Source organism: Somniosus microcephalus, chromosome 8 (genome assembly GCF_052327205.1).
Source record: "Somniosus microcephalus isolate GS21.2 chromosome 8, FLI_Smic_1.0, whole genome shotgun sequence".
Lineage (NCBI taxonomy): Eukaryota > Metazoa > Chordata > Chondrichthyes > Squaliformes > Somniosidae > Somniosus > Somniosus microcephalus.
The window spans coordinates 240,833,909-240,860,745 of NC_140994.1; the positions used below are offsets into that span (position 1 = coordinate 240,833,909).

Genomic DNA, 26,837 nt, shown 5'->3' on the forward strand with positions numbered 1-26,837 from the left:
GCTAAAATTGCACTCAGGTCCCAATGACATCATTGGGACCCAGTCTGCATATTTAAAGAAAGACCCTACTTGCTCAAAAGAGCGGGTTAATATCGGGACCCAGCGGGTAGGTAGCTGGATCAGAGCTGGTAAGTGACTAGTCTCATTTTAACTGCCCATTGCCCGATTAAAATTGGGGCCTCTGGTTTGGAAAGGATTGCTCAATTGCCAGAGAGAGTTTGGGTCATGTCACCAGGTTTAAATAAAGTTTGAAGTACAACAGAACAGTCCAGAGACAAGTCCCCGCAATGATCTGATTTTCTTATTTTATTCATTCATTCTAGCACAGTAAACAGTTGGACCACAACTTCCTCCAATCACTTTGTGGCATTTGTGCTCCATTCAAAAAATACTAAAAACAAAATTAATTAAAAAAAAGTTAATAAAACCACTCTATATTTAACCAAAATATATGCAATGTAAACCACCAGAGGTAAAAAGGCAAATGAAATAAAACATCAGTAATATTCTGCATTTGCAATGACCCAACCAAACTTGCTATTCGGGTGGAAAAGCAATCTTTTCCCCGTCATCCTTGGAGTGAAATTGGTAAAAGCAGCACAGAATTACACAGGTAACATTCCGCTTCTGTGGGTTTTCAACACAACCTGCTCGATTGCCACAACAGTTAAGTAGAATGACTTAGAGAAGCAACTGTGGTTGGTTTTAGACTTATATAGGGATCAGGATGCATTACGCAGTTTTTGAAGGATAGAAATTATAGGCCACATTAGATCTATTGGTTCCTACAGATTCCAGTTCAGTTACATGGGAGACACAAAAAAGGATTTATAACATCACCGTCAGGTGCTGGCTCAGCACCTTGTCCTTCAAGAAGTGATGCATTATTTTCTTTATCGCTTGATATACACGAGTGCAGGGAGATATTTGACTTATTAACATGTTAAAGGACTTTTAAGGCCTTAAAATGTGGCTTAGCTAAGGCCTTCTTAATTTAAGGAATTACCAGAAGCAGAATCGATTTTGTTTTCAGCGCACTTTTTTTTTCCTCCTGTAAAACTAATTTATTGTGGTCATTTTAACCATTCCTTCTGGGCAGGAAATAAAATTTACAGCACAGAAACAGGCCATTCAGCCCAACTGGTCTGTGCCAGTGTTTATGCTCCACACGAGCCTCCTCCCGCTCTACTTCATCTAACTCTTATCAGCATATCCTTCCATTCCTTTCTTCCTCAGGTACTTATCTGGAGCTTTCCCTTAAATGCTTCTATGCTAGTGGCCTCAACTACTCCTAGTGGTAGCGCATTCCACATTCAAACCACTCGTGAGGTAAAGAGGTTTCCTATTGAATACCATATTGGATTTATTGGTGACTATTTTATATTCATGGCCCCTAGATTTGGTCTCCCCCACAAGTGGAAACATGGGCCCCAATATTTGTGGGGAGGCGGAGAGAGTATGGGGTGGGGGTGGGGGGCCGTCGTAGAGCCCGGAAATGTGAAGAACTGGCCAAATTTAACAGCAGGACCTCATTAGATTCTCTACTTTTCAATTTTATCCCTCTGGAAATTAACCCCAGTGCTTTGTTTGCTTTTTTTAATGGCCTTATTAACCTATATCCCTACTTTTAGTGATTTGTTTATTTGTACCCGTAGACCCCTTTGCTGCTCTACCCCATTTAGACTCTTTTTTCCAAGCAGTATATGGCCTCCTTATTCTTCCTACCACCTCACATTTATCTATATTGAAATTTATTTGCCAATTGCATGCCCGTTCTGCAAGTTTATTAATGTTTTGTATTTTGTCGCAGTCTTCCTCAGTATTAACTCCCCCCCACCCCCAATTTGGTGTCGTCTGCAAATTTTGAAATTGTACTTCTGATTCCCAAGTGTAAATTGTTGATGTAAATGGTGAACAACAGTGGTCCCAGCGGCGATCCTTGTGGAACACCACTTCCCACCTTTTGCCAGCCTGAGTAGCTACCTTTAATCCCTACTCTCTGTTTTAATGAAGGACAATCGGGCGGGGTGCAAAACCCCTGCCGCCCTTTTTCCTGCCTGGCGGGAACAGTAAAAATTGACCCTGTTATGTCGCTCTAACAATGGTATGCTGGGATAGTCTGACTGCTAGTGGTCTTGATTCTAAAATGGCCACGTTAGCGCCATTACAGAGAAGTCAGGTCAATAAAACAGATGGCCTGTATATCATTACTAAACATTTTGCAATTTTAATAACACGTCTAGTTCTGTTAATGTTTAATTCTTAAATTAAAAGCAGGTTTGAGAGAGAGGCTCCATGAGCTTATGTTTCCAGGTGGCAGGTCAAGAGCCAAGTCAAGAAGGAACGTTGCAGAAATAGACTTTGTATAAGGTTGTATCCCTTTCCCAGCATGAACCTGTGATGAGTTTGCTCATAAAATATTCATCCTCAAGTTGGAGATATTAATTTTTTCATCAATTTATTTAGTTTAATATATTCAGCTGAGCCCAATTATTATTTTTCTTTATTTGTTCTCAGGATGTGGGCAACACTGGCAAAGCTGCATGCACTGCCCATTCCTCACTGCCCTGAGAAGGTGGTGGTGGGCTGCCTTCTTGGGCTGCTACATATTAACCTCTGAACCAGGGCTAATTTTCAGTGCAATGTAGGTCCTCAGAGAAACAATTAAGACTGCCACTAAAAATAACTCAAATTGGTTGGACACTTTCTGTTTGCACTTTAGGCTTATTGTAATTTAGAAGAGCTTTGGATTAATTTAGTTGCTTAAAGGGAGCACTCAACATCTGCAATTTAGTAAAAAAAGGATAAAATTATGATCAGATGCTCAAAATCGAATGGAGTTCTGCTGAGGAGATCCTCAAAAGTGAAAATAAGCAGACAAAACGATAATATGAAACCCCCTCATGTAAATAGGTAAGTTAAGCTGGAATGGCCGAACTGTTTTCACGTGAACCTTCTACTTAACTGGAGTGTTTGAACAAGGTTTTGAGGGCCTCAAAAGGCAGAGGCTGCCCAGGAGAGGCGTCGCTGAGCTGTGGCGAATGGGAGATTCGTGGAGCTGCATCCATGTGGAGGGACGATGGGTCCAAACTGCACGTGTCTTGCTCTGTTTCAATTCGTAAGTCAGTAGGATACAAAGGATGAAAGAAAATTGATTGCTCTGATATTTTCATCCACTTCTTTTCCCAAAGTGAAACGATTGTTGTCTTCTCTCAGACAGCATTACATGAGTATTCTAGTCGAATTGAGGGTGAATTACCTGCATGTACACAGTGGACCACCAACTGAAAATACCACAAGGTGGTTTTTTTTTCAATGAATATCACAGTACGTCTCGTTGTGGGGAGGGGAGGGGGAAAGAAAAAAATGGAATGGAATGAAAATAACACAGTGATGAAATGATCAAAGGGGAATGCATAAGGATGCACTTGAAGGAGAAAAATCAAATCCTGACTGTTTGCTTGTCCTGATAAAAGGAGGGAAGGGAATAAAGATGGATAATAGCATGGACCACAAGCTCAATCCACCTCTGTCAATCCACATGGTCTCTTGAACTCTTGTCCTCGCTCATGGATCCATTTGTTGGAAACTGTGAATGAAACAAAATAGTTGGAGAGATTAAAGGTCTGCGACGCATCATTATAGAGTATAAGAATTGTAATTTGTAATCCATCTCCGTACGTCCCTTCCAAAAAAAAATACATTGGTCCGGATTTTGCGGTCAGCAGCGAAGGAACGGCGCTCGCCGCTGACCTCAAAAAAAGCTGCCCATAAAGATTTAGCGGGCTCTAAAGCGCAGACCTCCTCTTTTCCGATGTCAGTTTCAATTTGGCACCTTCTACAGGGGGTGTGTGGCGTCCAGCAACAGGGCAGGCAGCGGGCAGGCTGATCAGTCAATCAGATTGAAGAATTCTCACGGACAACAAAGCAGGGAATTTAAATCACATTTAAATCATTGTACAGACAGCAAAATGGGGTTAAGGGAGAAACGTAAATATCAGAACAAAAACTTAAAAAAAAACATTTTATTAAAAATCTGTGATTTTTAAATGTTATTCTAAGGGAATGAGACTCCACACTTATAAATTAGTTTTTCAGGGAGAGAGAGGTTGTTCAGCATTAATTATGATGTAGTATGCTGTTAAAAACTCAGTTACTCCTGATTGAACAAGGTTTAACTTTATCATTGCTCCTTACAGTAGAATAGTGTGTAAATAGTTAAAGTTGACTACAAATCAGTGATTACTGAATGATTCTATCAGTGAAGACTGAAACAGCGCACCCTGTGGAGGATCAGGGTATCACTGACAGCAACTTCCAGATTTCTGCGTTTAACTGCGCATGTGTGGATGCCAGAAGTTGCTGTCAGTTTTACCCAGTAATGACGACAAGTGCTGACAGCCTAGCCATTATTACTACCGCAAATTCCGAACCATTAATCTTGACTCCTTCATATTTCCTTCCTTCCGTGCTGCATTTCACCATTGTGGCCTTTTTTTTTTCCACGGATATCTTCAGCCAGTACATGCACAGTTGACAAATGAAATAGAGTGAAAGGTGCTCCCTGGGATAGTAAGTGAGCTACAGGAAGCCAGGATTCCTGGCTGTTTCGTTCCCTGTCAATTTGTGAAACTGGACCTAATGTCAATGGGTTGATTTAACGTGGATGTCCAGATTCATCTACGATGCTCCTTATTTGTTGCTACGAGGCAATAAGATCTGTTTTGGAGGCACCCATTTATTACTGAATCCTCCCTTTACTCAACAAAGCCACAGATTCATGTAAGTAATGAGCTATCCTCATTGCAACAATAACTCTAGTCTCCTGAGGGACCCTTGAAGGAATGTGAGGAGACGCGTATGGTGGTGTAATGGTTATGTTATGGGACTAATAATACACAGAATGTGAGTTCAAATTCCGATTTAGAATTTGTATTCATTTTTGAAAAAAATCTGGAATCAGTAAAAGTGACCACGAGGCTGTTGAATTGTTGTAAAAACTCAACTGGTTCACTAATGTCCTTTAGGGAAGTAAACCCGTCGTCCTTACCTGGTCTGGGCTATATATGATTCTTAACTGCCCTCCGAAGTGGCCGAGCAAGCCACGCAGTTTCATCAAACTAGCGATAGGTAATAAATGCTCACATCCTGGGAATTAATTTTTAGGACTGTTCCTTTAGTCTTGGTTGGGAGCACACTGGCTTTTCACTTCTCAGGACAGGGTTAAAATCAAGAGCATGTCAGTGACAGGCAAGAAACTGGAAAGTACTGAAGTACAAAGGGGTCCTGGTGCACGAAACTCAAAAGGTTAGTATGCAGGTGCAGCAAGTGATTAAGAAGGCCAATGGAATGTTGGCTTTCATTGCTAGGGGGATAGAATATAAAAATAGGGAGGTATTGCTTCAGTTGTACAAGGTATTGGTGAGACCGCACCTGGAATACTGCATACAGTTTTGGTGTCCATACTTAAGAAAAGACATACTTGCTCTCGAGTCAGTACAAAGAAGGTTCACTTGGTTAATCCCGGGGATGAGGGGATGGACATATGAGGAGAGGTTGAGTAGATTGGGACTCTACTCATTGGAGTTCAGAAGAATGAGAGGCGATCTTATTGAAACATATAAGATTGTGAAGGGGTTGGATCGGGTGGATGCAGGGAGGATGTTCCAGATGATGGGTGAAACTAGAACTAGGGGGCATAGTCTTAGAATAAGGGGCTGCTCTTTCAAAACTGAGATGAGGAGGAACTACTTCACTCAGAGGGTGGTAGGTCCATGGAATATGCTGCCCCAAAAAGCTGTCGAAGCTACATCATTACATAAATTTAAAACAGAAATAGACAGTTTCCTAGAAGAAAAGGGAATTAAGGGTTACGAGGAGCGGGCAGGAATTTGGACATGAGTCTAGGTTCGGATCGGTCATGGCCCTGTGGGTAGCGGAGCGGGCCCAGGGGCCGTGTAGCCTGATCCTGCTCCTGTTTCGTGTGTCTAATTCTGTTAGATTCAGGAGATAGTCTTGTCATAGTGGATTGGCGGTTAGGATCAGATCAGCCATGACCTTATTGAATGGCGGAGCAGGCTCGAGGGGCCGATTGGCCTACTCCTGCTCCTATTTCTTATGTTCTTATGTTCTTATGACATGCCAGCGATCAAGGTCAACTGATGATAAACCTGGGCAGTCCAAATGAAATTCCTAGTGGGTCTGGTGCTCACAGCGGGAAAGTGCTCACAAACTGGCATAAGAGTGTCCATTGCACTCAGAGGACACATGGATGATTGGTGCGAGAAATGGAAAAGAAAAATATGTTGATGAAGTCAGGAATGTTCTCTTGAGGCTGGAGTGAAGGCACATTTTGGGGGCTGAGTACAGGGAACTTTACTCTGCACTTGGGCTTTCTTACATCTGACTTGGGACTGCTCGATATTGGCACTGAGTGCCAAAGATGCAAAATAAATGTCATTACCGAGCACAGACGCTCTACACCTGAATATAACCGTTAATAAAACTCACCAAAAAAATTGTTAAAAAGAGGTAATTTAAAAAAGAACACGTCACATTCTGACAGAATCCAAGATGCAGCATAGACACGTAAATAGATAGAGAGCTCTATCTTCACTCACTTTACACCACTAACCACAATAAACAGACAGGCACATGGCTATCAACAGCAGCACATAGTGTAAGGACCTTACCCCATTTACTTCCTACTAATACTGGACAGGCTGCGTGTCGTGTTCTATAATCGCCTTCTCCACTTCTAAAAAGGTTATACCAAAAGACTGCCGTGCCCTGCAAATAACGAAGCAAAGTTCAAATTGTCCCCTTATGTATTAGACAGACAAAATGCTTTTTATGAGTAAAGGTGAAGCAGTCTTGTGTTTTCTTTTAAAGAATTCAAATGAAGGGGTTTAGATTGGTTCCCAGTACAGTATGGAAATGGAACACATTTTTGATCAAGGGAAAATTGCAGTGCTGGAGCCTTCATTTGTCATCGCTAGGGACGAGATTCAAATCTAGCCCTGCCAATGGGGGAGGGGAAGGAAAATCTCCACAATATATAGTCGGCAGCAGCATGTCCTAAAAGACCTTGGGGGGGAAAATTTGGTATCGACCATTTTGGGGTGCTAACATCGCCTGGGTGCAAATTTTAGCGCCCGGTGCTAATTAGCGCCGGTGACAGCAAAATTCAGTTTTAGCGCCCCAAGAGGGAGCTGGAGCGATAACTCAAGCACTCCACTTCCTTCTTGGAGCGCTAACCCTGAATACCAGGCCGGAGACTTCAGCAGCGCTACGCACTGGGCCGTGCAGCGCCGCCACGTTCAAAGGCTCCTTCTCTCCCTTAAAGGGAAGGGCCATCGCTGCAGGCTCTGCAATATCAAAAGTAGCTGCCTGGGCCACCAAGGCAGCCGTGATCCCGCACGATCAGCCCAGCACTGAAGCAAAGTGCTGGGCTGATCGATCACGGACAGGAACCCGGAAAAAAAAAACACCAACAGGAAAGGTAATTATATATTTTTTGCTTACCTCAACCACCTTGCCTTTAATCATCACCCCCGAAGCGGTTGGCCGCCCGATGCACACCTCCTGCAGCTGTCGGTGTTTTCGACCGGCGCTGCTGCAGGGGGCAGAAGTCAATTTCAGGTCTGGGGTGCTACCGGGGCGATGCGCACTGCAATGACGTCATGTCAATGTCAGCACGCACCCGGTTGCAAAGCCACTTGCGTCCCATTAACAGCATCCGGGGGTGCTAACAAGAGGCGCAAAGGTACCCAAATTCTCCCCCCTTCTTTTCATCTTTGCGTCTTGGATTCAAATCCAGTGCAGCCATTGGAAATGAGAGTCTTCTATGGAATGGGCACCAGATAGCATAACCTGCTAAAAGCCTTGCTTTACATCTATTTGCTGGTTTCAAATTTAGTCATAGGAACAAGAATAGGCCATTCAGCCCCTAAAGTCTGTTCTGCCTTTCCATCTGATCATGTCTGATCTGTGCCTTAACTCCATTTACCATCTTTTGTTCCATATCTCTTATCCAAGAAAAATCTATTGATCTCAGTCTTGAACATAAGTAGTAAGAGCAGGAGTAGGCCATATGGCCCCTCGAGCCTGCTCCGCCATTCAATAAGATCGTGGCTGATCATCGACCTCAACTCCACTTTCCCGCACGATCCCCATATCCCTTGATATGTCTAGAGTCCAAAAATCTATTTATCTCAGCCTTGAATATACTCAAAGACTCGAATATACTCAAAGACTCAGCATTTACAACCCTCTGGGGCAGACAATTCCAAAGATTCACAACCTCCTGAGTGAAGAAATTCCTCCTCATCTCAGTCTTACCCCTTATCCTGAGACTATGCTCCCTAGTTCTAGACTCTCCAGCCAGGGAAAAACAACCTCTCAGCATCTACCCTGTCAATCCTCTTCAGAATCTTGTATGTTTCAATGAGATCACCTCTCATTCTTCTAAACTCCAGAGAGTATAGGACCAATCTACTCAATCTCTCCTTAGGACAACCCTCTCATCCCAGGAATCAATCTAGTGAACCTTTGTTGCACCGCCTCCAAGGCAAGTATATCCTTCCTTAGATAAGGAGACCAAAACTGTGCATGGTACTCCAGGTAGAGTCTCATCAAGGCCCTGTACATTATAGCAAGACTTCCTTACTCTTATACTCCAACCCCTTGCAATAAAGGCCAACATCCCATTTTCCTTCCTTATTGCTTGCTGTACCTTCATGCTAGCTTTCAGTTGTCCTAGCATTCACAGGCTTTTTTTTTTGGGGGGGGGGGGGGAGCAAATTGTAGATTTCCACTACCCTTTGTCTTAAAGGGTTGTATTCCCACTACTTAGTGAATAAGATCAAATCCCATCACCTCAATCAGTGACTGGCCATCTACTGGCATCCCTTCCAAAATGCTCATTGGTTTGGAAAGTAAGCTGTGAGGAGGACACTCGGGGTAAAATTCAGTTGGTTAGCGCCTCCTGTTAGTGCCTGGCAGGGGCGCTAACAGGGCACTGATGCAGTAGCGCTGGGGTGAGGCGAATCCAGCACTGCACGGCAAATCTGGCCACCCCGTTGAGCTGCCGCTACCAGTTACCGCCAGGAACCTCACTGCCAGGCAGATCGTGACATCAGAGTGTGTAACGCTCACTGGGCACCCGATCAGCCAAATTCATTTTCGCCCCATACCTTAGCGGCTCTCCCCGACAGCGAGAGGAGGCGTCAAGCAGGTGGATGCTGGTTCCGGGGTGGTATTTAAAGGCATCCTCAGTAATGAGTCACAGCTGCCATGTTAGTGCTGTTTCACTGCTTACTTGTCAGTTTGACATTGAATTAAATTGTTGCACAGTCATTTAAAGGTTGTTTAGTATTAGGAGGAGTGTTGTGGCTACTAACAGTTAGTTACATTTATTCTCACAACATATCGAAGTGCTACACTTGGTTACGTTAATGGGGGCTGCACTGGCAGTCAATCTCACCCTCCAGCACCTACGGTGGAGGGAGCAGAGGCAGCGAGAAAGATTGCAAAATGTGGCCAGGGGGAGGAGAAGGGCCATGAGGGCTCTCAGCAGGAGGTTTTACCCTCCGAGGGTATTCCGAGAGCACTTCTCCTACCTCCAATTAAGCGAGGAGTAGTGTATTAGAAGGCTCCGCTTCAGCAAGGATGTGGTCACCGAACTCTGCCACCTCCTGCAACCAGACCTTGAGCCTCAAATCAGGGTGACCATGGCTCTCTCAGTGGCATTTGGCTCAGTGGCAGTCAAGGTCACCATCGCCCTCAATTTTTTCACCAGCGGATCCTTCCAGTCTGCAACAGGAGATATAGCTAATGTCTCTCAGTTCACCATCCATCGCTGCATCCGGGAAGTTACAGAGGCTCTCTACAGTAGGAGAAGGGACTACATTTCCTTTCCCATCACCAGAGAGAAGCAGGATGAACGTGCATGTGGCTTTGCCAGGATAGCGGGCTACCCCATGGTGCAGGGCACCATTGACTGTACCCACATGGCTTTGCGGGCACCACATAACAATCCTGACATCTTCCATAACCGTAAAGCCTACCACTCACTTAATGCGCAGTTGGTGTGCAACCAGAGACAGTGAATCCTCAATGTAAATGCCCGCTATCCTGGCAGCAGCCACGATGCCTTCATCCTGTACCAGACCAGTGTGCCAGCACTCTTCCAGCCATCACGTCAAGCTCACGGCTGGCTGGTCGGAGACAAGGGGTATCTGCTCTCCACCTGGCTCATGACTCCTCACCACAACCCCAACACTCCTGCACAGCACTCATAATGACAGCCATGCCGCCACCAGGAACATCATCGAGCAGACCATCGGGGTGCTCAAGCAATGGTTCCACTGCCTTGACTGCTCGGGAGGAGCCCTCCAGTACTCGGTTGAGCGGGTGTCCCATTTTGTGGTGGTCTGCTGCATGCTCCACAACTTGGCCATCATGAGGGCCCAACCCTTGCCAGCAGGGATTGCAGGACCACCTCGGGAGGAGGGAGAGGAAGAGGAGGAGGAACAGGAGCAAGGGAGGAGGCAGCCGCTCAATCGGCCTTCCGGAAGGGCAATCTGTGACCACCTCATCAGACTGTGGGGTTCCAATAAATTAAACCCCAGATCCCCATTGCTTAGCACATCCCCATCATTCCATCTCTGTCACAGACCACAACACAGCACAAAGCTGAAATGAGAGACACCACAAAATAATCCAAACTGAATTAATAAATTTATCAATAATCAGTGAACACATATTTACAACAACATTGACCCAGAAATTCGGGTCTCCATGGGTGAGTACGCATGGGGTACTCTCCCGTAAGCCCAATGGAAGTGCTGGTTTCGTGCATGCACTGCGCATGCGTGGGAAACCGGCACTTCCGTTCCCTTGAAAGAAGGGGTTAAGAGGTGGAATGCATGCACAGGAGAGGCAGCGCATGCGCTTAGAACTTACGTTTTTTTTGCAGGTTTTCCCGGGAAGGTAAGTCTCCAGAAGATAGACATGTAAAAAGCAGTCGTAAGGCCTGCTTTTTACAAGGTAAGTGGTAAATTAATTAAAATTAAAACATTTTTTCCAGAGGTTTATTATTTTTAAATACTTTAAAGAACGATAAGTTTATTTTTAGCCCTGTTGAAAAAATAATTTTATTTTCTAAAAATTTAAATTGTTTAAAATAGTTATTTCATGTAATTTATAGTTTATTTTAAAAATGTGATTGAAAAAAAATATTTGAAGATTTAGTGATGTTTTGGGGCTTATAGTATTTATAGGTTTGACAGGTCTTCCTGTCAAACTTATGAATGAAGCATTCCCTGGTACCATTGGCTCTCCATGGCCCACGTGATCCCAGGGGATGCAGCGAACTAACTGCGCCCCTGGGATATGCAAGCACTGTGCGCCGGCAGTTGGAGGAGGCCCAGGATCGCAATTCCACATGGGCCCACAGCTCAACGGCCGACGCAGTAGGCAAGTGCAGGTCGGGGGCTTGCACCAGTGGGAAGCCCCCATCCTGAATTTCTGGGCCATTAACAATTCACCCTTGTGCAATCCTTAAGTGCCTCTCGTTACTGTGCCTTTGCCTACTCTAGTGCTCCTACGAAGTGTTGGCCCAGTGGCTGCAGCAGGGCTGGTGGAAGGCTGCTGAGTGTCCGTGCGGGAGACTTCAGATGGCCTCGCAGGACGCTCTCGCCCAGCTCTGGGCCTGGAAGGCCCGGCTGTAGACTGCACCACCTCAGCATGGGCGGCAGCAGTCTGGGCTGGATGAATCACAGACAGCGACAAGGGCAATGGCAGAATGGCAGCGTTGGGAGCAGGAATGCTGTCATCCTGAGAGAGGACAGCAGGTTCCTGCTCCACTGACCCACTGGCACTCCCCCAGGGCAGCACCTCTGCATCCCTACCAGTCTGCTGAGCACAGATTGCTGGCTTACTACAACACCATGAAAGCCCCGGTCGACAGTGGTAGACCCAGCCACGATGGCAGCAGTCAGAGCTTGTGACTGCATGAGAACAGTCTGAGAATTGATGGCACCAAGCATAGACTGTATTACAGCACTAAGACGTTGTGTTGCTTCCGCCTGTGCTGCAATGGAAGCTGCCAGATCGCCCATCATACGCTGCATCAGGTGTGGGTCGCCACGGTCTCGTTGGGAGTCTACCATCCTTTGAGAACTGGAAATGATGGGCTACATGGTGTACACAGAGCCTTGTGCAATGTTGGAGGCTGACTCCTTCACACTTCTTACCATTGCCGAGGGGCTCTCAGGCATCCTTGCCATTGCACCTATCATCTCTGTGTGCAAGCCCACCACCCTTCATCTAAAGGCCTCCCCATCGAGGTCTTCATCTGAGTCCTGTGCAGCAGAACTCGCACACAAATTCACTCTCCCGAGCGCTGGCTCCTGAGCAACCCTTTCCTCCCGGCCTTGCTGCAGCCCAATCGTCACCCCGTGCCTCACCCTGTGCAGATCCCGCTACTATACTAGCCTCTAAAGAGTGTGTAGTGCCAGTATCTGAGCTGGTGCCTGCGGGTGAGACATGCAGTGACGCGATGTCTTCTTCGTCCTCCTCTTCTTCCGCCTCGCTCTCTATGATATCCTCAGGGACAGGCTGCTCTGCTGCTTGCTCATTATCTGAAAGCATAAAGGCGCAAGAGTCGGGTTAAGGTGAGGGGAGGGTGGCAGGGAGAAAGGCATGCATACAGCATGATTAGCTGGAAAGTACAAAAGGCTTCTGGGGTGAGGGGGAAGTGGGATGTGAGAAGAAGGAGTAGGGATGAAGATACTGTTGTTGTCCCCAAGGGGGCCAATGTCACCAGTGGCCAGATTACCCACCACCTGGTGCCCTTTAATCTGCAGCACCCGAGTCTCCAGCTCAGACAGTGGTTGGGCGTCGGCTTGTCCCCCACCTGTGCACTCCTGTTATGAGCCACCTTGGCCTGCAAGAGAAAGGAAAGTGTGTGAGTGAATATGGAGCACTGTGTTTGGGTGATGTTCCTGCCATAGTTGAATAGCTGTCATTGTGTGCAAGGTGTGAGATGTGGGTGTTGAGTGTTGGTAGGTGGAGGTTGTTGGTGGGTGAGTGCTGGGGGTGTGGTGCTTTGGGCAGTGTGTGCAGACTGAGGTTCAGATGGTGGTATGTAGCATTTGTTGAAGCATTGACTCACCCTGATCACCGGAGTGAGGTCGTTAAATTTCTTCCTGGACTATGTGTGGGTCCTGGGGACCACAGTGCTGCCTGAGACATGCTGGCCTACCTCCCTCCACAGTGCGGATGACTTGCAGCAAGGGCTTCCTGCCACTTGCCGGGTAGAGCACCACCCTCCATCTTTCCACTGTGAACACCAATGCCTCCAATGTATGATCGCAGAATCTGCGGGCTCGCTCCCTGGGGCATAGATCTGCCATCATTATGGCTGCTTGAGTCGTCTGGTTCCTTCTCCTTGACCTGCTGCATTTGGCTGAGATGGGTGCATAGCCAGCAATGATGAGAATGAGGTTCTGCAGCATCAATGAACCTCCCCTTTAAGAACTGGAAAGAGCCTGTGGCAATGATGACTTGTGATTAGACTGCACCTGATACTGGTCAGCGCTTCAAGTTTACTGCCACTGAGCTAGGCCATTAGCATTTGATTTAGCGCTCCAATCCTTTCTTTGTGCAATGAGACAACATTTTGCATGCAATCTGAAGCATTAGTGCCTGGCACTCAAACTTTTCTAAAGTTAACGCCCATTCCTGGGCTATAATGAATTTCTCCCACAAGGAGTCTGCAAAGGGATATAGATAGGTTAAGTGAATGGTCAATAAGGTGGCAAATGGAGTATAATATGGGGAAATGTGAGGTTATTTATTTCGGTGGAGAATAGAAAAACAGAATATTTTTTAAATGGTGAGAACCTATTAAATGTTTGTGTTCAGAGAGATTTATGTGTCCTCGTACAGGAAACACAGTTAGCATGCAGGTATAGCAAGCAATTAGGAAGGCAAATGGCAAACACCTTGAGTATTGTGTGCAGTTTTGGTCGCCTTATCTGAGGAAGGATGTTCTTGCCATGGAGGGAGTGCAGCAAAGATTCACCAGACCTGGGATGGCAGGAATGACGTATGAAGAGAGATTGGGTCGATTAGGCTTATATTCGCTAGAGTTTAGAAGAATGAGAGGGGATCTCATTGAAACTTATATAATTCTAACAGGACTGGACAGACGAGATGCAGGAAGGATGTTCCCGATGGCCGGGTAGTCCAGAACCAGGGGTCACAGTCTAAGGATAAGGGGTAAGCCATTTAGGACTGAGATGAGGAGGAATTTCTTCACCCAGAGAGTGGTGAACCTGTGGAATTCTCTACCACACAAGGCAGTTGAGGCCAATTCATTAAATATATTCAAGGAGGAGTTAGATATATTTCTTAAAGCTAAAGGGCTCAAGGGGTATGGGGAGAAAACAGGGACAGGGTACTGAATTTGGATGATCAGCCATGATCTCATTGAATGGCGGAACAGGCTCGAGGGGCCGAATGGCCTACTCCTGCTCCTATCTTCTATGTTTCTATGTTGCAAAGGGGTTGGAGTACAAGAATAAGGAAGTCTTGCTAAAATTGTACAGGGCTGTGGTGAAACCACACCTGGAATACTGTGAACAGTTTTGGTCTCCTTATCTGAGGAAGGATATACTTGCCTTAGAGGCGGTGCAACAAAGGTTCACTAGATTGATTCCTGGGATGAGAGGGTTGTCCTAAGGAGAGATTGAGTAGATTGGTCCTATACTCTCTGGAGTTTAGAAGAATGAGAGGTGATCTCATTGAAACATATAAGATTGTGAGGGGGATTGACAGGATAGATGCTGAGAGGTTGTTTCCCCTGGCTGGAAAATCTAGAACTAGGGGGCATAGTCTCAGGATAAAGGGGTCGGCCATTTAAGATTGAGATGAGGAGGAATTTCTTCACTCAGAGGCTTGTGAGTCTTTGGAATTCTCAACCCCAAAGGGCTGTGGATGTCGAATCCTTGAGTATATTCAAGGCTGAGATAGATTTTTTGACTCTAGTGGGATCAAACAAAATGGTGATCAGGCAGGAAAGTGAAGTTGTGGTCGAAGATCAGCCATGATCTTATTGAATGGCGGAGCAGGCTCGAGGGACCGGATATCCTACTCCTGCTCCTAATTCTTATGTTCTTATGTTCTAATTCTGTCGATTAGGAATTGAAAAATAAACAAGAATTGTTAATCATTTTCTAGATTTAGATTTTAAAATAGCAAAAACACAAAACTTAAAAGATTTGCCATTCCCTCTGGTCTTTTTTCTCAATCTCCAAACAAGCTTTTATTTTTGGCAGTGAATGGTGTGAGGAACAGTCACATTGCAGATCATGGTCTCTCTAACCGTAGGAATATGCAGAGGTCCAGATTCGAAGGGTGAGATGGGCTTTACCAGGCTTGGGCCTAGTATGAAAACTGTGGAAAACTTTCACTTTTGTTATTGAAGGAAGAAAAGAATAAATGACTATAGCCAATGAAATTTCCTTCAGATTTGACAGGACACCACTGATCCATTCGCTTCTCACTTAATCAAGTACAGAAAGATAAACAAACAATAACAGGCAATAAAAAAATCTTGTGTAAATAGTTACCTTTTTTGGGTGTAAGGCAGCACCAAAGTCAGGAAATACTGTGGCTCCTCCTGCTGGGACATCACTCATCTGGTGTACAGAATTGCAAACAGATTTGTAAATATTGTGCAGCTGAGTATTCAGAGAGGCTGCTTTCATGTTAACTGAATGCAGCTGAAGCTACAGAAATCCTGATTGAGACAATCACTTTTATATGTTAAAATGCATGCAGCTGATGCAACATAACCCAGCAGTTACGGGGACCGAAGCTGCAAACAATCGATGTCACCATAAGCAGTGTACCACATGTGAAAAACCATAGAGGATTAGAACGCAGCAACATCGCAGCATGACTCCACAAATGGTTCAAGAGGATGCGGCTCAAACTCCTGCCTTTGTATCTCATCTTCAAAGGCCCTCAATTTTTGTTTGACTCGCTGTCATTGACTGACCTGTAGTGGTGTTTTCTGTTTTTATTTTCTCACTTTTTAAATGTAGGTATGAATCCCGCTGCTTACCCTCCTCTCCCCGCCCCCCACCCCATCTCCCTTGGCTCCACCTGGTGCAGCTCCTGTGGCTCGGAAAGTGAGCAGGAGTACCACTGCAGGGTTCCGTCAAGGCCACTCTTCAGTTGGATACTAGGGAAACATGCGACAATGGCCCAGCAATGATCCTATCGCCTCGTATTAAATTGGGGGGGGGTGCCTGGCTTCCACTCTACACAGCAGCGTAGTTAGGGTTGAAAGTTCTGTGGAGACGAGGATAAACCACCATCACCCACAGCCATGGCAACTATGCATTAGTGGTTTAAGGCCTGGCACCGTCCTAAATCAGTCTTTTTTCCTCCATCAGTTTTATTTTACCCTCTCTAAGGCATTGAGTCCTTGCTGGAGATGGTTCCAAGGGCAGCTGCCAGTGCCTTGCATATCTCTATTCTTCATGTGGAAGTCTGGGTAGTGAGTGTGGCCAGACTAACCAGCGGCCAAGGCCATTGTTGTCCTCACAAAATGAGCGTGGGTGCACACGCGCACTCTAGAAGGGTCACTGGATAGGGTTCAGAAGCATGAATCCAAATGGGCTTTTCTCTCCCTTACCCTATGACTTTAGCTTAAAAATGATAAGTTTTTAATTGCAGAACTATGGAGGTGGAACTAGAACAGTGATGTGTTTATGTGCTTGTTCCTCGCTGTGGCAACATGGTATGAGTTTCCATGGAACAGTGGTTGGTCTTTAGTATCTAAATATGAGCCCAAGACACAGGCATACAAATGTTATCAACTCACTGGGTTATAGGATCTTACTTACTGAGGTTACAAATACTGGCTGCACATACATGGTCCATGCCACTAACAATGGCACACTGACCTTTGGCATGTATTCAGACAGATTGAGTGCACCATGACTAGCTCGACCATTGTAAGAAATCATGGTTGGGCTTTGGCCAGTGCTTGGTTCAGTTAAATTCAAAGGGCACTATGACCAGAGAACCCTGCTTCCCATTATTCACATCAGTGTCCTGAGAAATGACATACTCCACAAGTCCTCCCCCAACCCAAGGCTCCGTCTACAAAAGAAAGATTCTGACCCTCTCGCCCTTCAATAAGTAACTCAAACAAAATCTACAGGAGTTTACTATAATCCGCACTATATGGAACCGAAGGCACTGTGTTACTGGATAATTTATCATAACCCATGTAGGCTTTGTTGAATTCAATAAAAAGCCTGTTAAAAATAAATTTCTATGTGTATTTAGAACACTTCAATGATGCATTAAGACGTGTTGATATCAGACATTGTAAACATGACAATGATTTCTAAAATGTTGCATTCTTTTTAAAAGCATGAAGTAATGAAATGAAACAGATATAGCACATTTCTGGCACTGAGCAGCCAACAGGACAGTCAGTGAACATTGACAGGACAACAAAGCTCTAGACATTACACAAAGAAGCTGAAGAGTAACTCTGAGTGCTGGAAGAACATTGCAGTAAACACCCCTTAAATGGGACCTTTCTACGCAGTGAGAAAAAATAGTCCATTCATCCAACTGTTGGACCAGCCATCATAACGGTATCTCTACTGGTATCAACGCACAGTGGGAGACTGTCAGGATGCAGAATGAATGATTTCAGTGCCTGAGCAAAGACCCCACTTTAAGTGAAAGTCACAATTAACGAGCATCTACTCCGTGCATTTTCCACGAATGGGTTCTGGGCAAGTTTTCATGTTATGATTAAAAATGATGTCCACTTTACAATGAAACCACAGCTCTTCAAAAAATATTCGCAGTACTCTACTCAGAACACATCAAAACTACAAGACGGAAAACAGGCCAGTCGGTCCAACTAGTCTGTGTCGGTGTTTACCCTCCATGTGAGCGAAAAACCTTTTCAAATTAAAAATTAGTTAGTACACAGTATCAAAAAATAGAAAGTACTAGAAAAGCACAGGGAATGGTCAGCATCGGAATCTTTTAAGATAATTGCTCGGCTGTAAGTCTTTATCAGAGCTTACCTGGTCAAACTGGAGAGCTCGTTAATGGGACAAATGAGGATAGGTTAGGACACAACCAAGAGAACAAAGAGGGGAGAGGAGAAAAGGTAGGGATCAAAAGGGGTCATTTCTGATTCAGGATGTTTGCAAATTCGGTATCCTAGTTAACCCTGAGCTGAGCTTCCAAACCCATATCCTCTCCTTTACCAAGACCTCCACCTATGTAATATCATCGACCTCCGCTCCCGCTTCAGCCCATCTGTTGCTGAAATCCTTGTCCATACCTGTCACCTCCAGACCCGACTATTCCAATGCTTGCCTGGCCGACCTCAATCTTCCACCTTCCATAAACCTGAGTTCATCCAAAGCTCTGCTGCCCATATCCTAACTGGCACCAAGTCCCATTCAATCATCACCTCTGTGCTCGATGATATATGTTGGCTCCCAGTCTGGCAATGGCTTGAATTTATAATTCTCAGCCTCGTGTTCAAATCCCTCCATGGCTTCACTCCTTCCTATTTCTGTAACCTCCTGCAGCCCTACAACCCTCCAAAAACGGTGTTCCTCCAACTCTGGCCTCTTATGCATTCTCCCCTCTCTTCACCTCACCATTGGTGGCTATGTCTTCAGCCGTTTAGGTCCTAAGCTCTGGAACTCGCTCCCTAAACCTTTCTGTCACTGTTTCCTCCTTTAAAACCCTCCTTAGAACCTAGCTCTTTGACCAAGATCACCCCTCTTAATATCTCCTTCTTTGGCTCCATGTCAATCTCCATCTGTTATGCTTCTGTGAAGCATCTTGGGGTGTCTTCCTACATTAAAGGCGCTATATAAATGCAAGTTGTTGTTACACAAATACAAGTCAAAATGTGTGAGTAAGTCATTACCTTACAACAGAAGGGAAGCTGCACAATGCGACAGACACTACCTCACTGTGAAAATGGATGTCAACTCTTCACCTCGACCTGTAGTCCTCCTCTCCCCTCCTCCCTTTGTACTTTGGGGTATGTCCTGGTTAGTCTTTTAAAGGGGATTCTTCTAGCTGACCAGATGAAAGGTGCTACCCAATACACAAACCTATCTTTCCCTTTTAGACGCTGACTGCCCACTGTGCATTTTCTGCTTTTATTTCCAGACTCCAGCAATTGCTGTTTGCCTTTTTATCTCCATTGCTGCAGTGTCAATTCAGCACAAAGATAATAAGATGAAAAATGACATTAAAAAACGGTTAAACATGTTGGGCATAAGAAGCCACAGGTACTGATGCACAAACATGCAATGAGAAAAATGATCAAATTAGAATCAGCTTATAGCCCAGATGACAAATTACATTGTAAATATTATCTTGCATGTTATCAGAAATACCAGCATAAAGCATGCAAAAATAGAATTTAAGAGTCAAAAATCTTAAGGGTGGGATCACAAAGGTCAAGTGCCTGCTGAGTACAGCCAACATGTAGTAATTTCCTCATCAAAAGACACCAATTACCACATGCCTTTTGCCCCACTTGCTTCAACAGATCTGAATTTCTGCCACCTCCATTCAGGGTGTTTGCAATCCCCTCTCCTCCTGCCATTGTGACTTGTCCACAATCACCATTAATGCTCTCTCATAATTAGACAAGGGGGGTGGTAAATTTACACCATCATTGAATTCACGAACCATTCCTCCCGCGACCCCCTCCGCCACGTGGGAATGCGACACTTCATTAAGTGGCTTAAACTCACCAAACCTTAATTTTCCTCGCTATTTTATGCTTCACTGTGCTCTCCTCTACTTACTTGACTATTAGGCTCTCTTCTCTGATTAGCCTTCAATTTGCTGGGAGAATTGGTTGAAACCAAAAGGAGTGAACAATCAGCTAAACCAAACAGTCCCAGTAAAGCCTTTCTGAGAAGGATTTATTCAGGAGGAACCGGAGAAATTTGTCTGGAAGAAACCATCGGGGGTGGGGTGGGGTGGGGGAGGAGGAAAGCAGAGAGAATCACAGAATTATAGAACAGTACAGCACAGAAGGAGCCCAAAATAACAACAGAAAATGCTGGAAAAACTCAGCAGGCCAGGTAACATCCGTGGAGAGAGAAATAGAGTCAACGTTTCGGGTCGAAACCCTTCTACAGAGCCCATTCGGCCCATCGAGTCTGTGCCAGCTCTTTCGAAGAACAATCCAGTGAGTCCCACTCCCCCTGCTCTTTCCCCATACCCCTGCAATATTTTTCTCCTTCAAGTATTTATTCAATTCCCTTTTGAAAATTACTATTGAATCTGCTTCCACCGCCCGATCAGGCAGTGCATTCCAAATCCTAACCACTTGTTCCTTAAAAAGATTTTCCCTCATGTCGCCTCTGGTTCTTTAGCCAATCACCTTAAATCTGAGCCCTCTGGTTATCGACCCTTCAGCCATTGGAAACAGTTTCTCTTTATTTACTCTATCTAAACCCTTCGGGGGGAAAATTCAGTTGTTTGCGCCTCTCGTTAGCGCCATAAGAGGGCACTAATGGGGCGCAAAGCAACTAGCGTCCGGGCGCGGCGATGTTTGCGCCGCTCTCGAAATTAACTAGACATTTTGTGGCGGCGCTAAACACTACCGCCACGATCTCCTGCGCCGGCAGATTGTGACGTCAGTCGAGTGCGCAATGCCCCGGTAGCGCCCCGGACCGGATATTGAGTGGTGCCCCCTGCCTTACCGCCTGCCGCTAGCAACGACTGGTTGAGGGGAGCGTTATGCTGTCAGAAAGGGACTAGGGGAGCGCTATTTACAGGCGACTGCTTCTTGCCTTTTTTTGTCGGTGACATTTTTGCACCACGCATCCTGAGAGAGAGAGACTTCTGGAGAGATTCAATGCTGTGTGAAGGAGTTTTGAGTACTGAGCAGCACTTTGCAGGTTTATTTTGATTTGCCCTTCCTTGCTTCACCAGCACTCTGAGGTAGCGCCTCGCTCCTCGGCCTTTGCACCTTAAGACAGGTGTGACGCGCCTGATTTAGCGCTCCAATCACCTCCAGGGGCGATAAAAGCCAAGTTTGCCGTCGGAGGCGATAATTAGCGCCAGGCGCTAAACGTTGCGCACGGCCGATAGTGGCACCCCAAACGGGGCAATACTGAATTTTTCCCCCTTCATGATTTTATACATCTCTATCAAATCTCCTCTTGGCATTCTGTGCTCGAAGGAGAACAACCCCAGCTTCTCCAGTCCCCCCACGTAACTCTAATCCCTCATCCCTAGAACCATTCTAGTAAATCTCTTCTGTACATTTAACATCAAACGCTCTAACAATTATTCAACGCTTCACCCTGCATGACCTGAATCACCAGCTCAGTAGTACAAGAGGAAAATGTGTCTTCCTCTCAACCAGAAAGCCGTTAAGATTCATTTACCAGTGTCATCTACCACCACATTCCGCTCATTTCAGTTCAGGGAGAATCTTGGGAAAAGGCGGCAATTGTGGGTAATTCCACTCGAGTTTCCCTTTTGGAGGATTAAGCTACAGGGAGTTGGAATCCAACAACAACAACAACTTGTATTTATATAGCATCTTTAACGTAGTAAAACATCCCAAGGCGCTACACAGGAGTATTTTAAGACAAAAAATTTGATACCGAGCCACATAAGGATAAATTAGGGCAGGTGACCAAAAGCTTGGTCAAAGAGGTAGGTTTTAAGGAGCGTCTTAAAGGAGGAAAGAGAGGTAGTGAGGCAGAGAGGTTTAGGCAGGGAATTCCAGAGCTTAGGGCCTAGGCGACAGAAGGCACGGCCACCAAGGGTTGAGCGATTATAATCAGGGATGATCAAGAGGGCAGAATTAGAGGAGCACAGATATCTCGGGGGGGGGGTTGTGGGGCTGAAAGAAATTACAGGCTAAAGGGGCGAGGCCATGGAGGGATTTGAAAACAAGGATGAGAATTTTGAAATCGAGGCGCTGCTTAACTGGGAGCCAATGTAGGTCAGCGAGCACAAGGGGTGATGGGCAAACGGGACTTGGTGCGATTTCAGACACAGGCAGCCGAGTTTTGGATGACCTCAAGCTTACATAGGGTGGAAAGTGGGAGGCCAGCCAGGAGTGCATTGGAATAGTCACGTCTAGAGGTAACAAAGGCATGGATGGGGGTTTCAGCAGCAGACCCAGTAACATTAATATGGAAAGAATATTTACATCAGCCTCAGCATGGCTATTAATAGTGTTCCTTTACATCACACCAACTGAATACAATGGCAGCTTGTGTAGCTGGATGGATATTTAAACCGTAATTTAAAAAAAACTCTCCTCCCTTTCTGAAGGTGTTGACTGCTTGCTGGGGTAGCTGATTTAAGCTGATTATAGCAACAGTTGGGTTGCTATAGTTGGCCTCAGCACTCCTTAGCTAGGAAGGATGAGGGTGAAAAAAAAATCACACCGGGTTTCTATTCATGATCGCTAAACACGGACCCCTGTCAGAAAGTGCGCATGAGGAAGTCAGGTGAGAACAGTATCGAGCTCTATTGCCCTTTTCCATGATCGAACAGACTACTGGTAACTGTCTAGGTCATGACCATTCCTACAAAGGGCTGCTTGAATCCGTGGAGCTGTAGCCCAGCAAACGTCAGCACCTTCTGGAGAAGACGGTGGAAAATGGAAAAGAAAACAACTTACTCTATTAGCTAGGCCTTATTTAAGAGATTGCCACACAGCAAACTACAATGGCAGAGAGACCTTTGGCTCCCTTATATGGGGCAGGGAAATGCGGATAGTGAAAGGCGCAGGTTAAATAAAAAAGGGCAGGCTGACTATGTGAACTTGCAGCCGTTTGATTTTATCAGCATCCTAACCAACTGCAGGTTTAACAAGCAGCTAAGGCAACAGCAGTCATTGTGATATTTCTGCAGAATGTGAACCAGCACATGGACCTTTTCAAGTGGTTACATTCAACTTCCAGGAAAAACAACTAGAACTGGTATCTTTGTTGTAAATCTGTGTGACTGCAATTAAATGCAAAGCTCAGTGTGTGGGCAGCTTAACCCTTTGCTTCCCAAAGTGCTTCATAAGTCTTTTCCACAGTGGTGCTGGTTGAGGAGAGTAGCATAGATGCATTTAAGGGAAGCTAGGTAAGTACATGAGGGAGAAAGGAATAGAAGGATATGTCGATAGGCTGAGATGAAGTAGGGTGGGAGGAGGCTCGTGTGGAGCATAAACACTGACACAGACCAGTTGGGCCTAATGGACTGTTTACATGCTGTAAATTCTAAGTAATCTTTGTAATTCTATGTAATCTTTCTCTCTCACTTCTTTCTCCCACAGTAAAACAGTTCACAGCACAAAGGGTTAGTGGGAAGAGTTACTTTTCATTGAGAAAATAAAGGTCAGGGTTCTTAGTGCAGGATACCACCAGGTCTGAAAAGAGTGAAAGGGAAGGAAAGAACATCAGGAAATAGGGATTAGTGACACCAAGGGGATAACTTTCAACTTCAGCGGGGGTGATACATTGGCTCCCGGTTCGACAACACCTTGATTTTAAAATTCTCATCCTTATTTTCAAATCCCGACATGACTTTGCCCCTCCCTATCTCTGCAACCTCCTCCAGCCCTACAACCCTCCGAGATCTCTGCGCTCCTCCAATTCTGGCCTCTTGTGCATCCCCGATTTTCACCATCGCTCCACCATTGGCGGCTGTGCCTTCAGTTGTCTCGGCCATGAGCTCTGGAATTCCCTCCCGAAACCTCTTTGCCTCTCTCTCCTTCCAAAAGACTCTCCTTAAAACCTACCTCTTTGACCAAGCTTTTGGTCACTTGTCCTAATGTCTCCTTATGTGGCTCGTGGTCAAATTTTGGTTGATAACGCTCCTGTGAAGCGCCTTGGGACGTTTTACTGCATTAAGGGCGCTATATAAATGCAAGTTGTTGTTGTGATAAACTAGTGGTGGCGGATTGGCCAGCTGTTATATACCTCACCCAATTTTTCTTTCCATCGAAGTCAACGGGAGGATGGTCTACTACCGTCAGTTTTCCACCCACTGCGCACCCCACCCCCAACCCAAGCTTTTAAATTCCTGAAGACTGCAGTAGAAATAAAAGGCTGAGGGTGGTTTGGAGTTCCATCATTTTTGAGCTCCTGAGAAAGAATGAGTCAAATGAGACTAATTGCGAGACAGTGAGGATACAGGGAGAGTGTAAGATAGTGTGTTTGGGGAGTAGAAAAGGGAAGTTCTGAGGTGCAGGGACTACAGCAGTATTAAAAGAGACAAAAGAAAAGTTGCAATGGAGAGAGAAAAACTGAAATGTAAAAGTGAGGGGAAGGTCCCCTATTAGATGACGAGCAATTACTTCACCTTCACCATAACCTCTTGAAGTGAAGATGCAGCATCAACTAGACCTCTCCAAAGGTGAGGCTTCAAGTAGGTGGGCAAAAGCTTGCTGATGACGTCACCCCACAAAGGGTGTAGCTTGAATCCCCCAAACATAAAAGAACTCAAAGAAATCGGACAGCCTACCATAAATAATCATTACCACACTATTTGGCATTGGATTTCTTTGTGAGCAATACATAACTTGCATGTGTTGACCTGGAAATGGTCTAAAGAAGGACTCTTGTTTGCCAGCATCAGCATCCACTCTTGGTCTCTGGAGCACATTTATTGTGGGTTTACTGGAATTGTCACTGTGTCCTCTATTCTAACTGCTGCAAATTAAAAACAACACTCTGGGGGGTGGGGGGCAGGGTCAGAACACATGCATGAGCCTCAGATGTGCACATGATGTGGTACATGTGCATAGGGTACACTCCTTATCATGGAATGAAGAGTTGGCAACTGCACTCAGCCTGACCACGTGGATTTGAGTTCACTGACCGCGTTGTTGTAAGGTACTTTTAGATTAGTACTTCTGTAGTTCAGTATGTGGGACAGCCATGTCCAGGCACTTCACACATACACATTGCCAGAACTATTTTCACAGGCAGCCTGTTTTAGTGATGTAAATGTGGCAGGTTGGTTCACAGAGGCCACTTTCCCACGATCCGAGCGCCAAATATTAAAGGCATCTTTAGCTCGCCATCTTCTGAGGTAAAGTCCCTATCTTTCTCTTTCAGCATGGCACTGAGGAGTGTGGTAGCACTATTGTGCCTTGACTTTTCATCAAGCTTTAGTGCTGCAAATCTTTTCTTCCACCTTTCCAATGCTAGTACACATATGTTGGCTTAATGAAGAGGAGGATCTTTAAATTATAATATCGGCATACGTGCAGTGACTTATCACGGTCAAAGTATATTGGCATATTTCTTTTCATTTGGAGTTGTGCAGCAACTACTGTAATGTAGGCAAAGATGGCAACCATTCCGCAGCAGCGATGTCCCACAAACAGCATTGGGATGAGCGGCCAAGGAATCTGCTTTTCATATTATTGGTAGAAGGAGGAATTCAGCTGGCACATCCTTCAAAGACTGCCAGTGGATCTTTAAGCTGGTGTTTTCCACTTGTGCGTTCACCAGCCCTCGACTGCCCGACTACTCACTAATGGGTAGGAAAATCACAGGCTGGCGAGTGCCAACGCGGAAAACCACGGACTTAATAGCCATCTGAGCCACAGAACAGGGGTTTAGTTTAATCGCGTATTTGAAGGATGGGTAACATTTAAAAAAATCAAAGGTGGGAAATAATGCAGAGGAAGTTATGGTTTTGCTGAATATAAAATTGGGAGTGATGGTGGAATCATGAACATTAGCATTCCACCACCAATCTGTCATTTACAAATATATAATTAGAATTGTGTCTCATTAAAAGCCTTTAATTCACTCCTCCATTGGCCTTCCAACATGGATGAGGTTCCCATGACATACAGAAGTAGCCCAGTGCAGCACCACATTGACAACTCAATAAAAAAGTGCGACATTTACTGATTTTATGTGACCAACAACAGTATTCTAAAATCAGCTCAAAGCAAAAGAAAGTAGAATGCTAAGTAAACCGATGGTGGCTCCTTGTGCTTTGGAATATTGTACACAATGTTGCTTTGGGTCGCTCTGAGTGGCAGACTGGGCTGTACTGATGGACTGGCAGCACACTACAAGATGGGGAAAAAAGGGGAAGGCAGCACTCAGGCCCACACAAATGCCACACGAACTGCACCGGTTGAAGAAGGCGGCTCACCACCACCTTCTCAAGGGCAATTAGGGATGGGCAATAAATGCCGGCCTTGCCAGCGACGCCCACATCCCAGGAACAAATTTTAAAAATACACAAACAGGGCGAGTTTGAGCAAACATTAATGTAGTTGTGGATGTTTTTATATGACCACTAAACAGTCAATATTCCAACACCAGCAAGCCACCTTTAAACATTAATACAGAACGTTTTCTTCAGTTGGGACACTGTTGCTACCTAAAAGTAAAAACTTGCAGAGAATAGGGAGACAGGAATGATTCAAACTTGATTTACTGAAATTTTAACATCCTTTCCACTGATAACGGATGTTTGGAAGACTGCATTCAGGAGGTAAACCACTCAGATCATTCATTATTTATTGATATCAATATATCCATGCCTTGATGCCAATCGGCACAATCAGTTATTTGATTAACATTATAACAGTAATAAAATCCCTCGGGATTGAGTGCTACACTAACATGTAGCACTCAACTGGAGCCTGAATTTCAATTCAGACCAAACAGAAGGGAGTTCTTTTCTGATGGTTCGTGATATTGTTTTATGTTGCTGGGGACGGGGGTTGCACTCAAATGGAGATCAGTGACCCAAGTGCT

General features: G+C 45.2%; 1 protein-coding gene across 11 annotated transcripts in view; it reads right to left on the reverse strand.

The window, feature by feature from the left end:
• Positions 1–286: 286 nt before the first annotated feature.
• LOC147114196 (prolyl 4-hydroxylase subunit alpha-2-like) overlaps positions 287–26,837 on the reverse strand; it is a 153,825-nt gene continuing 127,274 nt past the window's right edge. For 10 of the 11 annotated variants that reach the window (XM_085995859.1, XM_085995857.1, XM_085995855.1 and 7 more), the window contains 3 exons: positions 15,639–15,707; positions 6,693–6,789; positions 287–3,589 (listed from right to left, as the gene is read on the reverse strand). In XM_085995859.1, the coding sequence (XP_085851985.1) occupies positions 3,519–3,589; positions 6,693–6,789; positions 15,639–15,707 (237 nt within the window). In that variant the 3' untranslated portion in view covers positions 287–3,518. The remainder of the gene's footprint in view (positions 3,590–6,692; positions 6,790–15,638; positions 15,708–26,837) is intronic. The other variant, XM_085995856.1, reaches the window with a different exon arrangement.